The sequence below is a fragment of the Passer domesticus genome, chromosome 6 (genome assembly GCF_036417665.1).
Source record: "Passer domesticus isolate bPasDom1 chromosome 6, bPasDom1.hap1, whole genome shotgun sequence".
Classification (NCBI taxonomy): Eukaryota; Metazoa; Chordata; class Aves; order Passeriformes; family Passeridae; genus Passer; species Passer domesticus.
This window is the reverse complement of record NC_087479.1, coordinates 12735371-12750220: the sequence shown is the minus strand read 5'-3', so window position 1 is coordinate 12750220 and position 14850 is coordinate 12735371. Positions and strand designations below refer to the sequence as shown.

The following is a 14850-nucleotide window of genomic DNA, read 5'->3' as shown; positions in this document are numbered from 1 at the left end:
ATTAAAGCAAAGGCTTTTTTCCTTATATATGGTTCAAATTAGATGATAATATAGCTCAGAGAACTTCTGTAAATATTATTACAATAACTTTAATTTGCCATACAAACAGGACAAATATTACACCTAAGGAAATTATCACAAAAGAGCTTCATATATGCTCTACTGGACACTGTATATTTTGGAAATGTTTTTAAAAACCCATGGCATTGTGTTTTACTTACGTTGGGATACCAGCACGAGCTAAGACCTCTGCCTTCATAGCATACAGCCTGTCACTTTTACTCACGCCAAGCTTTATTTTCACTCTGTCATGTGAATTATTATCAAAGAAAAAACCACTGTGGATCACAAATTCAGCGTTTGACCGAGTGCCATAAAAAATGTAAATCTAGAAGGATGAAAAGAGAAGTGAAGGGATGGGAAAAAAAGCTTAAGATCAGCTCACAAAATTGACATAATTTAAAAGTTATTTTCTAGAAAGTTACTATTCTGAGTACAAGGTATATTTGGTTATATGAAGAAACATGCTTTGTATTGACTCAAATGCTGTATACAATGTGGCAATTACACTTTAGAGGTAGCTGTAAACATATCCATAGACCAGAGACTTTGAAAGCCAAGAAGAAATTCTTATTCTATACTTGAAAAGAAAAATGTTCTGGTTTCTCACACTGACACAAAGAACCAGCATGCAGAAATAAATTTTCAAAGGCTTATTAAAGGCTAAAAAAATCAGAGACAAGGAGAGCCCATTAAAAGAAATGGTGTTTCTGGAGTCATTTTCCCCAACCAAATGTCCACTCAAAACTGTACTGCTGATAGATCAACTCTGCTTTCATTTAAATGTTACCTTAAGATATGGATATACCACAGTACATCATACAGAGAGATCTGAGCTGTGTTCAGCCAGCATTTATTTTTGTTTTACTCTGAACTCTTTTCTATAAAGCACATAGTTACTTTAATTCACATTTAAAAAGAAGTTGCTAAATATAACCTGCAGAATGTATTTAACTCAAGGCTAGGCGGTATGAAATTCATGGAACTAGAGGTCAGAGTAGCAATTGTATTCTCCCACATCAAGAGGATATTTTCCCATTTGTGTTTGATAACAAAATTGTCAATCAGAAAAAAAAACTTCCAGCAGTTACAGAATTCCCTTCAGAACCTCAGGGTACAGCAGTGCTCCGGATGCCTGCAAGCTTCCATTCCTCTCTAGCTGACAGAGAAAGGCACAGTGCTCTCTAAAGGGCTCAGTAACAGCAATGATGCCATTTACTTTCTCTGTTTTCAATTTTGTATAAGGGCTGTTTATCCTAAGCACTAAATGCTTAAGTATGATATTGAATTGTACTGAACTTTATACTGTAACACACTCATATGATGAACACGTGACCTGACTAGGTGTATGTACTAAGGCAGTGGGTAAGGAGAGAGGTGCTCACCCTCTCAAGTTTTAAAACTACTGTGATACATCTCACATTAAACTGGAAGTCACATATCAGATTACACAGCATGCTCTTACAGCCCAAGACTGTTTTACAAAAAATCCAATTAAACAGAGTGAGAATTGCTTTATTTCAGGGCAGTGTTTGACAGACTCTGTGGACCTGGCTGCCTAACATTTTTTAGTAGTAAAAGCATGGATCATAGACTCTTCCTGCTGAAACTGTAAGAAATGACATCTGCATGGTATATTAAAGGACTGCAGCATTATATAATTACAGTGCTTTAAAGATGTCACTAACAGTTAAAGTTTGCACAGAAATTCTGATAAATAGCAGACAAAGTGAAACTACTAAAATAAAACTGAAATATAGGAACCCTCTATAATTGAAATGGAGAGAGCAGCCAGAACAGCTATATAACACATCCATTGCCAGCTGTGGAAAATTATAAATTGGATCACTTCTGGAAAAACTGTGGACCCCTTTTAACTCATCACACCACAACTGGAAAAAACAGAAAATATTTGACTACCATAACAAATTCTGAGAGCAAAAATATACAATCACTGTAAACCTCAGCATAGCAATGAGGATAAATACACTTTTGGAATGATGTATTCAATGAAGAAAAAATGCCAGACACTTCTTTGTTAAAAAATATAACAATACAAAAGAAAAATTAAAATCAAAATATTATCAATTGTAAGTCTGGCAAAATAACAGAGTAAAAGTAATATCTCAGAGGCTGAGTTACAAAACATTTCAGGATGTTTCATAGACAAAGGCTTTGTCTGGCCATGCTGACTGCACAGGCAGTAGTCAGAAAAGGAATGCTGCTCCACTTGAGGATTTAGGCTGGCTGCTGACACAGCACAGGAGCTTCCTGCACTCCTAGAACCACTGTCTTCAGTGCATCACTGGTTTGGACACTCAGTTTTGGTTTTGAGCAGTTCTGATCAAAATACTGGATTCTGAACTGTTCCATGCATCTTTGAAAGACTCTCATGCTGTCTCGGGATGAAGAGTAAATGCATGCATGCCTGTGTGAAAGGGATGGAGTATGTTTTTAGGTCCTTTCTCATTTCCACTAAGCATTGCAATGACAACAGCATGGGTTAAAATGACTGGCAACTGCATTGCATTTCACCTCCTTTAAATAAAATGAAGACTAACAAGAAACATAAGCCAACAAACACCATTGTTAAAAAAGACTCTCCATTAGTGCAGACAAATCTAAAAAATATTTCTCTTTGGTCCTCTGGATATGGCCTTTTACTAGGCTCTTCCAGAATACCAAACTTGGTGGCTGTGTATGTTCACTCACCAATGATTAAATATTTCAACTAGTTCTATAAAATAGGAGGAATAAAACTCTCCTACAGTCAAGATCTACCAAGTAATAGAAATATTCTGAAAAATGTATATGTATTTAATTTGGTAGCATTTTCACTCAGAATTAGCCCAGCATAATAAAATTCAAATACAGCAGGGTTTAATCCACACCACTACATTATTAAAATTTCTTAGGGAGTCACCAAGGGTTCATAGAACTTAATGGAACAACAATAATGAAGACAACTCTTCACACTACCTGTTCTCCAGCCTTGAAATCTTGAAGTGCTACACATTCACACCGGTCATCTTCCAAATTGTAGCCTGTAGTGATCTATCCAGGAAAAGAGTGACAAAAGCACCTTTAGCATTTTATATTTCTCTCTCCCATCACTGACAAATTTTCCTATTGGCAATAAATATGAACAATAGGAATTGCACACATTTCTTTCTCAGCACAATAGAATATAGCTGATAGTGATTGCCTTATGATTCCTGAGCAATCTCTTTTTTTAAAAAGTCTCTGCATTAAAGAAATCTGAAGGAGGAAATAACCTACCTGAAGTGAACAGAAGGCTCTGAGGAAGGTACCCTCCACAGAGCACAAAGTACCATGCTAAAGCCAGCAGCTTGTTATAAAGTTCTGCAGATTTCAGTCACTCCCATGAGGCCCAAGGGAGCAAGGCACTGACAGCTCTATATGCTGTGCTTTATCCTTCAACTGCCAACACATTTTTGATCTCTCAATGAAAAAGGATTAGATAACTGTGGATCTTTAGGGGATACAATCTTCAGAGAATTATAATTTACTTGAAAATAATCCCTTTATCTAAAAGTTAAGTAATACTCTTAAAATGCTAAAAGGATTTTTGAGATGGTAGCTAGCAATGGAAGAGGATAAACTCTCTTGACAAACTTGTACTTCCCCAAAAATAATTACTAAACTGTAAAGGGGTCACGCTAACAAGCAAAACTATCCTAAAAATGGAATATTTTTTATTAAGTGACAAACAGCATATGCTTGAATAGTATGACCAGAGATGCAGCCACAGTATGGAACATAAGCTGCTGAAAAATCAGAAAAGCAACTTTTATGGTAGGTAGTCTGAGTTCAGTACTGACAGAGGTAACTTATGGAAAAATATGCTCTCGGCCTGGGGAAAAACCTAGAAGAAGCCAACAATTCTCTCTCAGTCTTTGAAAATGAAAACACTTCTTTGTAAGCTGGCTGACGTGAGTTGCAGTATACCCCGATTCCCATCATGGATGCAGCTTGTCCAAAGACAGAACTCCTCAGATTATTTCAAAAGCTTAGTTGATGGCTTACACATTAATAGTTTTGCACTGCTTGCATCATTAAATGTGCATTTGTCAGCCAAAACAGTGCTTTCAAATGGAGCAAATCCAAAATGTCAGCCCCAAGCACGGGCAGCCCGGCCCTGCAGACGCTTGCAGAAACTCCCTGTGCAGATGCCTCACTGCAGGTCTGTTCAATGGGTTTGTGGAGATCAGTAAAGAACATAAGACTCATGCAATGCAGCCCACTGAGAAACACAGGCTGCAGTTCTTGAACACAGAAATTCCTGTGCATTCTCTAATTTGGACCGCACAATTTTAATTAAGATTTTCGGTTTAGAAAGTTGTCCTACCCTGTATTGCAGGTTACAAATGCTAGAGGATGACAAATCTACCTTCCTAGTTCAAATACAGTCATCTTCTCAAAAATTGTACTTTTCATCCAAAAAAAGAAACTCTTGACCTGTCCTGGAAATTTTCTTAGTGTGTAAACTCAGTAAAATAGTTCTGAATGTGAAAAGTCCACTCCAATCCTTTGAAATGCCAGTGGAACAGGAGGCTTTCACAGACTGGGGAAATTCCATTATTTTAAGAGGAGGATTCTGTCAGTTTAAGCATGCCTCAATGGAGTACTGATCTTTCTTTTAAATTTTTAGTTCTGGTTTAAAAAAAAAAAAAACAACAAAACAACACACAAAACCCAGCAGCACTTCTGAAAGACTTTTTTATAAAGCATAATGGAGTGCTAGACTCCTATTTCCTCTTTCTTTTAATAGCAGTCACGTAAGAGAATTAACAGGGTGTTTACTTCTCTTCCCACATGATAGCTGACAAATTGCATCCCTTCAGTTTTATTTCTGAAGCAGACTGATACATGAATTTCAAGTTGTGTATAAAGCATGCAATAGTCTGCTTGGTCAGTGATTAAAGATGGACCCAGCCCAACAGGCAGAATGTAGCTTATTCAAAGCTCTGTCAGAACTGGTAATCAACCTCTGACTGTCAAAATACAATCCCACTAAAGAATAACAATGAGAAATGCATGAAGACAACCATTTTGAAATAGTTCTTAGAGGCAGGTTGATCTAATTAATAGTGTCAGAAGCAAGAAAAAGCTGGATGGACCTAGCTCCAGTTCAAATCCAAAGAGCATTTTATTCTCTAGTTCATGGAAGGGGGCCCTGTGGAATAAAGCAAGAACAAGGAGATATATATATAGATAGATACAGATTAGATATAGATATAGATTAGATATAGATATAGATAGATATAGATGGTAGCTGATTGACTTGGGAGGTTTTTCAGCACTACGTTTGGAATAAACTACACAGGGGTGCATTCAATGTCATCTTTTGTTTCTTACTTTTCTGCAATGAATAACAGTTCCCTTCATGTATTTTAAAGGGATTGTGTTATGATGAGAGCAGAGCCCACCCTCACCTCACAATAATATAAACTACAATACAGGCAGCTTACAGTTATCTTAGCAGTCACCCCCCCATTTCTAATTATATAAGGCAACTAGCACCCAACAGAAATAGCTTTAGTAGCTTTTCTTAGCCCATTACCAATACTACAGCTTTCTATCCTTCCTGAAATTTTATCTATTTAAATTATTTTCTGTAGAAATATGAAATAAATTACTGAAATCTTTACATATATACAAAATATTTAAGTTCAGCACAACCCCCTTTTCCCCTTAGGATATACTTCAGCATAAAAAAATGTTTCAAATCCTGATATACTACTGCATTAGGAGGTTTGGCTCCAGAGGCTGGCTCCATATCAAACCCACTGTTAAACAGCATAATAAAAATAAAAATTACTTTATCAATTTAAATAGAAGTTTGAATGAGTAAAACAACATAAATAGCTGCTCTTTTAATATATGCTACTTAAATTTTCCCTCACAGAACCTTGATTCTCTTCCTCTTTACTCTAATCCCAACTTTGAAGGCATTCATTAAGAGTTGTCTAATGAATACAGACAAGTCTCTGCAAAAGCATCTGAAAGAGATGCCCAGCAGGAAAAGGGTACAGGAAGTACTGACGCTTGCAGCTACGACTTATATTACAAAAATACACATTTCTGAATTTTAAGCAGTTTCTTTATACTGAAGACTCTCATATGAACTTTATTGCTAAATCAAAGCTGTGAGATTGCATAACAAATAGGCAAAGGCAAGAATCACTGTTAAAGAACAACATGTAATCACCTTGCAATAAGGAAAAATAAATAAATAACAAACGCCAAACACTTGCAACTTTGTAGCCTAGCCTACCATGCTGTAATTGATACAGTCATAGTAACACTAAATTAGCTAAATGTCAAGTGAAAAACAACTTGCTTTACAGTTTGTTCATTTAAAACAGACTTTTTTTTATACAAACAGCACTAACACATACTGCTGTCCTAACATTCAGGTCAACCCTCCCACAAAAGAACCAGATCACTTGAATAGGATGGTTATATCCAGTCTTACAATAAATAACATCTACTGGAAACACAAGTAGGGGGTATGACTTTTGAAGTGTACATGAGCATGACTGAATAACATTGATAAACCAGCCTCTCTGGGTCTCCATTTCCTCACCTCAGCATTAACTAGTCTGTTAATGAAATCAGGAATCATCCCCTGAACTAGCGCACGTAAGCCAAAATGTCAGCAGGTCTGACTTTCTATATACATATGTCACCTTTTAAATGTTTAATATGCCCTAAAGTAGTATTTTTGCATTTTGTTTCTTTGATGTAGTAACAGATGTACTGTTTTTGTTGAACTAGGCTTTGTTCTTGTTGTTGCTGTCTCTATAACAAGGCTCTTTGGGCATGGTTAGGAGAGCAGGCAGTATTTCTTAGTTGCAAATCTCTAACCACTTTCCCTAGTGGTAGCTACAAGAGGCAACATCCATCAGTGCCTGCCCTCTGTTCTCAGAACAATTCTGTCCAGTACTGTGCATCTTTTTCAGCCCCCCAGAAACAAAGCTCCATGTCAGGACACTATTCAGACTTGTCTGGACAAGAAATTTCATTGTAAATGAAAACTTCAAAAAGTAGACTCTATGTACACAAGACATAACTTTACACAAGTATCAAATCACTTGTAAAGTTTTCTCTGGATGAAGAAAGCTTTCCCTGAGAAACTGACAAACCTTTCTTTCAGATATTAGTTTTTTAGGGTTTCTTGGGAAGATAACATACATGTGTTAAAAAACATAACAGAAAGTGTTACTAAACTGTTGTAGAGCTGTTGAAAGACTAAAGCTTTAAAGTCTTTCAGCAACACTGAAGAAATCCTTACCAGTCCATTAGTGTGATTACACATGTCCCATAAAGGTATTAGAGCCAGTGTAACTCTGGAACCATCTTCTGTTGGAATCTGGTTCTGCCGTGTCATAACAGAGGAAACTGCCCATCTGCAAAAGGTGAAAACATGAGATGGTCAATGTTCAAAGCATTAAAATACAATTGGCCATAGTCCCACCTGAAGCAATCATTTAGACTGGGAGTTTCCAAACTTAAGTTTCCTTAAAGACCACACTGACTATAGGAACAGTAGAAGGAAAATCAGCAGCTCCCAGGTTTCCAAGACATGCACACAGAACAAATACCAAACCAGGACTGTGATCCCTCTTCTCTTTGCAAGAGAATCATCACACTTTCCATTGGCTGCATTCCTCAGCCAGGATCCACTCCCAGTGTCAGCTTCTGCTTCCCAGCCCTCCACCACTGCTATGTACCTCACAGTACACAGCCCAAACCCAGGGTCACCTGCTCCTGCAGCTTTTCCTGCTGGGCATCAGGAGTTCTCATCTATGTGCAAACTCTTGTAAGAGCCAGGGTGTATTTTCCCCCTCACTCCCTAAAAAGTTTATGTAGTCCATGAACTGGAAACCAGCGCAACCACCTGACACATGCATGATCTTTTGGTAAGTGTTTCTCTTCAATTTTCCCGATTTTGGCTTAGGTCAGTATTGCTAAATTTTCTGCTCAATAGTATTGAGAAGAAAAAAAAGCCACAACATTCCAAACAGATATCCAGGTAAAAACCATGAAGAGAGCGTTATGTAATTCTTTAGCACATGGACATCATTCAAAACCCTTCTAAGTCAGGTTAAGTAAACAAAATGCAAGCTACCTTTCAAAAAAAAAATGTTATAAAGCTTAGAATTTCCGTGTTTTCTAGAAATTAATTTTTTATTTTATATCTGACAAAAACTAATATTAAACACCAGTGGAAAAAAGAATCTTAGTCTCACCATGTTCTGGCCTTACTACATACATGTGTTGTAGGTTTTTTGAGGGAAAAAAGATATCACCAGGAGAAGGTCAAAATAATTTTAATTCCCACAGACTCCACTACTAACATGTACTTAATATACAGAATAAGACTTCCTGAAGGATTTCTTCGGAAGAACTAGACTGGTAAGAAAACCAGTGGCAAACTGAAATCAACGTAATGTCTAAAAAGAAAGTTAAATTGTGGATAATTCTGATATACAAACAGGGCTTGAAACACAGTAACAATATGCTTCTTGTTAATTGTTGCAATTTGTCTGTAAAATTTTAGTCCCCTTCACCTGTAAGTTGGTGTGTTCCTCAGTGACCCTTTAAGTGAAGGAGGCATGCTTTGGAAATCCTACATTCATAGCCTTGCCCACAAGTACAACTAGGCTAGAAAATCCCTTATGAATGCCTTTTATTCATGCTATTTTAATCATTTAACAGAATTAAAGCTCTCATTATCTTAATTATTATTCTTTTTATCTTAGTTCTGTCAACCCTTATAGCACCTCCAAGTGACACTCATGCTTCATGTGTACAACTTCCATTCTGCAGCTCTCCTGTTCAACAGCAGCAGCTCTAGATATTAACTTTTGTTAGTATGTGCTGGCAAAGCCTTTTATGAAAAAAAAAAAAAAAATTAAAAAAAATTTCCCTAAACCCTAAAACTCCTGCCACATCAACTGAATTATTTTCTTAAGAAACAAGGAATTACCTTAGTAATCTGACTATGTGTGCCAGTGGGCTAAACTAACTGCTTATAATGAATGACTATTCCTTTGTAACAATTAAAATCTGCATATTTATTTCACTTTCTTCTTCATTAATAAAGTGTATTAGTATCAAATACAATTAACATTTCAGCAACAATAGGGCTTTCCCACCAATTAAGACTTCCAGGGCCCCATAGTTTACCATAGTAAAAACAGAAAAGAAACAAAGAAAAAAAAATTAAAAGACAGACCAACCTGTAGTCGTCATAAGTGAAAGAATCCTTTAAGGGCAGTTTGCTGGCATTAGGATGGGTCTGCAAAATGAAAGTTGCATAAAAAGGTGAAAAGAGGAAGAAAAGAGAAATCAGAAATCAGTCAGCAGAATTTCATTATTTAGCTGCCTAACAGATCCTAACAAGAGCCAAATGAAGCAGGAGGCGTCCAGCCGCGCTACAGAGGGATCATCATGCTATTATGCTCTCATACATCACTGTCAACTTAATTTGTTGTGCCCAGCAGCCGCCATAAATCTGTTTCTTCATATTTCAAGGCTGGAACCCACAGACATTGTACAAAAATAAAAAAAATTTAAGGTGGACTGAGTATGTGAAGGTAAAACACAATCCAGCCCTCGATGCACAGTGGGGGAAAGAAATCAGACAATAAGTGCACATTAGCTTTCACCAACTTCCACATTTTCCTCTCCTCTGTGATATCTGTGAGGTATTTCGCAAATGAAAGAAATATTATACAAGATTTTCAATTCCTCCTTGATACCTGTAACAGTGTTATTCAGTAAAAGTTGCACTACAGCTCTGAAACAAAAGCAGGTTAAAATATTTAAATAGCTTTGGTGACAAACACTGATTAGGCAGTATCTACATTAACCCATCTACACACGCTCCTGTCTAAAAGTGGAGCTGTGTCATTTGAGAATGTATAACGCAGTTCTCATTAACAAGCAAACATTTAATTTCTGAAAGCTTTCAGAAGCTCTGATACCTGTTATTTTTCTGACGAATTAACTTATTCAAAGTCTCGAAAATACAGGTAGCTTTAAGCCCCCATTCACACATTTTCTTTGGAACTTTGTTCCAATTCACAAATGGAAAGCCACAGTAGCATAAATTTTAATCTTCAGGTTCAATTAGGTCTCTGAGACGAATTGAAGCAAATGATCAAACGGTTATTTCAGAAGATACAAATGATTTTTTGCATAGCTCTATCTTTGCGACGCTTTTAATGCATGAAGCTCCGTGTAGTACGCAGTTTTTTACTCTTGATGCATTAGCATCACAAGTGCGTGGTAATTTATCATTTCTCACTGTAATGTACTTGCTGGCACTGTGTGCAGGACAGTAGGGGATGAGGTAAAAGTGGCTCAAACCGTAAATCAATTAGAAAACAAAAGCTTGTGCTCAGCGCGCAATTTTAGGCAAATTATATATTACAAAAGACTGCCAATTGGGTGTGAGGTCCCAGGTGGCTGCTCTCCCCCAGCCCCTCCGGTTAACCCTTCCGACGGGCTTTCTCCGGAACACGACCCAACTTAACAATTCCAGCGCCTCCTGTCCCTCCCCTCACTTTTAGCTTTTTTTTTCTTTTTACAGCACTCTACGTTTCCATATGATTTTCACTCACGCCGATGACACGGTCATTGTATAACAAATCCCTTCGAGTTTAATTGTAGCCACACATTGTACAGTTGTTTATTCTCACAAAAACAGCACAAACCCAGGGCTGAGACAAAGCCAAGACAGCTCCGGAGGCACCTGCGCTGCCGGACAGTCCGGACCCGAGTCAGAAACGAACGCAGCAACTCAGCCTTCAGCTGGAATTAACCACTACAAACAAAAACCTCCCTGTAGTTTTCATTTACGACAATCTAATTTCAACTCTTATTAGCGTTAGTGAAGTATTTTGCAGCAGCTTGATGAATTAAGCGGGGAAAGACAGCGCCAACACTGCGAATATCAACCCCTCAGTTTCTTTTTCCAGCACGGCCGCGTTTCCCTCCGGCCCGTGGCGATCGGTGTGAGGAGTGGGGTCTCGTTGTGCGCCCCAAGTTTACAGCCGGCACTCCGCCTGCAGTGCCCGGAGCCCCGCGGGGGCCGCGCCCCCGGCCCACGGCCGTGCCCGGGCCCTCAGCCCCGCTCGGCCCCGCTCGGCCCCGCTCGGCCCCGCTCGGCCCCGCCGCCCCGGGCCGGGCCCTCACACCGCTGGCCGCGCGGGCCGCCACTGCCCCCTGCCGGCGCCGCCGCGCACTGCTCCGCTCCGCGCTGCTGCCGCCCGGCCTGCGGGGCCCGGGCACCGAGCGGCACCAGCACCCCCAGAGCCCGCGCTGCACAGCGCACCTGCAGCGACAGCCAGCACCCCCAGAGCTGCACAGCGCACCTGCAGCGACAGCCAGCACCCCCAGAGCTGCACAGCGCACCTGCAGCGTCTGCCAGCACCCCCAGAGCTGCACAGAGCACCTGCAGCGTGAGCACCCCCAGAGCTGCACAGAGCACCTGCAGCGACAGCCAGCACCCCCAGAGCTGCACAGAGCACCTGCAGCATTAGCCAGCACCCCCAGAGCTGCACAGCACACCTGCAGCGACAGCCAGCACCCCCAGAGCTGCACAGCGCACCTGCAGCGACAGCCAGCACCCCCAGAGCTGCACAGAGCACCTGCAGTGACAGCCAGCACCCCCAGAGCTGCACAGAGCACCTGCAGCGACAGCCAGCACCCCCAGAGCTGCACAGAGCACCTGCAGTGACAGCCAGCACCCCCAGAGCTGCACAGAGCACCTGCAGTGACAGCCAGCACCCTCGCCGAGTGCGGTCCAACTTGTTCATCCCAGGAGAAAGGGAACGCAAACACCCCTCTGTGTCCTGTCTGTCCTCTCCTGCTCTCTGCCCCTGTAACAGCAGCATTCAGCGGAACATGCTGTTTTCCCAAGGGTAAGAATGACTATGGTCATAATGCACTGGAGGTGAAGGCATCGCAGACACTGCGGGGCTCAACAGCCAAAACCTCCCCTGGGAGCAGCTCCAGCACACACCCCATTCCAGGAGCACCAGCCTGCAGCCTCAACCCGATCCTGGAGCAAATAACCATAGGATGCAAGATCTATACGTGTTGCTGTTGTCCTCTCTGTAGGAAACGTGCATTAGATCAGTGGATTGCAGGGAGATAATTGTCGTTTCACACAAGCAGCCCGCTGTAAGAGCCAACCTGAACACCCAACCCACGGGCAAAGATCCCGGATGCCGCCAAATGCTCTGTCACCCTCCGTTTGTAAATCTGTGATACTTTGGGATTGCTCCTATGTGGACACCATCCAGATGTAGTTCACATAAAACCACTAGTAAATTACAATAAAGGACAAAATAGATGGTCTTAAAAAGACACAGGGCAGAATAAAAATCCCAGCACATGTAATTACCATATTTATAACATCCTGTGGGACAATATTCTAGTGGCTCTTTTAGAGTTAAGATACGTCAGCATATTTGATCATGTTAGATTTCTGATTTGGTCTATTTTACTATGTAACTTAAAAACCCTATAGATTACAAGAATCTGAAGATACACAAAAAAGAACAATATTCTGATTAAGAATTTGATTTAGTATGCAGCTTCTCTTTATAGTCCCTTGGTAAAAATGAAATCTCCCTAACAAACACTTAATAAAACCTGTCAATATATCTAGAAAGAAAAATGACACAAATGCATTAAGTATTAAATACCCTTGAAAAAAGTCACATATTCCATGAATTTTTGATGTACTATCTTGACATTAATGTAAAACCTTGATATTTATAATTGACAGATATTTAATAAAGTATAGAAGACGACTGCTGCATAGCATGCAAATTGCTCAGACTGCTCAAAAAAGATACAGACATATTTAAACTAAACAAACACTTAATATGTAAAAAAAAAAAAAAAATCAGATCTAGCTTTTACAGGTTCATGCAGCTAGGTCTCTACAGATTAGCTTTCAAATGTGACATTATCCACTACATGAACCCTAATTTTAACTTACCAAGTCTGTATGAAGTAGTTTCAGAAAGTTGGGAGGGGAAGCTTTAAATAAAAAATGGGAACATGAAAATGTGAATATATTCATTTAGATGCAGGTCCTGACATTCTACTGAAAGAGTTATTATAAAGAACAAATACCATTTATTTCGTTACCCTTTCTGTGAAAATATTGTCAGAGCTGGCAATCAGGGTGATGACCACTGCAAAAACAAATAGTGGCATGCTGAATTTCATTTTCCTCCTGATGCTGCTATTCCTAAAAAAAAAATGAATAAAAAATGCTTTTCCCCCTTCAGTGTTCCAAGCCTTCTTTGAGACATTTGGAGGATATCTCAAAATAACCAGAAATATTAAAAAGTAACAGTGATTGCTGCCAGATTGTCTGCAGCCACTGTGGAAAGAGACAGACTGTTATTCTAGTCACCTAAAACACTATCAGACTAGAAGCCAGTTACTCAGTATGGCAATCAGAGGAAGGAGGGGTGGGGGGGATACGGAAAAAAAAAAAAAGGACACTTCCAAACATATTTTCTCTTTCTGTGAAGCAGTAATATCCAGGGGTTGACATCTCATGTTTAATGCCTCACAAACAAGCAACACTCCTGATGTGCCATAGAGGCTCTGCGTTATTAATTTCTCAATCAAACTTTTAGATGGACATCACAAGGTAATGATTCTGAAGTTCCAGAAAGTAGATGGAAAGGACTCCCACTTTGAGGGCTTGTTTCATCTGAATGGCATGAAGGCTGCAGTGTAGAATAGGTGGGTGCCCTTCCAGCCAAGAAGCCATCACAACCTTCACTCTGCTTTCCAGCCTAGGGGCATTCACCTCCTGTCAGTGGCCAGACTTCTGAAGACAGTAACCCTTTTCCCTATTCAATTACAAAATGCTACAGCTCATTTATCAGAGTTTCTAATCTTGATGGAGAATTTCCATTAAAAGTGGCTTAATATTTGCTTGTTTACCAAGTGATGCAAAGAAAAGTCCAATTACTATAACACACAATACAATGTCTGAGTAGAAGGAAAAATTAAAGTTTACTTAGTGTTAAATTTGTGTTCACATCTACACTACTAGATGCCTTGAAAACAGCTGATGTATTTTTATGTGAAGTCATATTGCCCAGTGTATTCCTCTGTGCTATTAACCCTCATATAATCCAAGTAAGGAAAAAATATTTTAATCACTACATGTGATCAAAGTTAGTTGTTTTGTTTTTTTTAAAGACACCACCTCTAAGCTGAGATAAACTGATCTTTGGACCCATCTACTACCCCACTGTAATACATAGCCAAAAAAAGGTTTTTTAAAATCCTTGGGTTTTTTTTTGTTTCCTGAGTTTGTAGACAAAGAGACAGTTGGACTTCTGTGACTTCAAGTATTCACAAGTCCAAGGCAAAGTTGTGGGCAAACACCGCATTGATATCACTAACTCAGATTTCAATAATCTCAGAAACCTCTTGTAACCCCACTGAAGTGGAGACAGCTCCACTTCTACCCCAGGAAATGATCACAGCTAGTGTTAAGAGTATACTGAGGCTACCACTGCGCTCCCTTCACAGCCCCTAAAACACTGAGGGTGCTTGAAACAGTTAAAGCCAAAGCCACTCTAAGTTTCCACCTTGTTAACTTTCATTCCTTTGAACATAAACCCCAAGGGTTAGTTGCTTTTGACCAAACAATTTTTTTCCTCCCCTTCTTTGCAGATTCTTCCCTCTTTCCACTGTACTCATTAACATGGGGAG

The 14850-nt window shown here is 39.6% G+C and overlaps 1 protein-coding gene across 2 annotated transcripts in view; it reads right to left on the bottom strand.

Annotated features, from left to right (window-relative positions):
• Positions 1 to 14850, bottom strand: part of SETD3 (SET domain containing 3, actin N3(tau)-histidine methyltransferase) — a 62395-nt gene that overhangs the window by 5826 nt on the left and 41719 nt on the right. The window contains exons 7-10 of one of the 2 annotated variants that reach the window (XR_010364226.1): positions 9330 to 9388; positions 7315 to 7493; positions 3040 to 3114; positions 222 to 388 (exon numbers count right to left, since the gene is read on the bottom strand). Coding sequence is in view for 1 of the 2 variants with exons in the window: in XM_064423423.1 (XP_064279493.1) it covers positions 222 to 388; positions 3040 to 3114; positions 7379 to 7493; positions 9330 to 9388 (416 nt within the window). In the remaining variant the exon portion in view is untranslated. The remainder of the gene's footprint in view (positions 1 to 221; positions 389 to 3039; positions 3115 to 7314; positions 7494 to 9329; positions 9389 to 14850) is intronic. The other variant, XM_064423423.1, reaches the window with a different exon arrangement.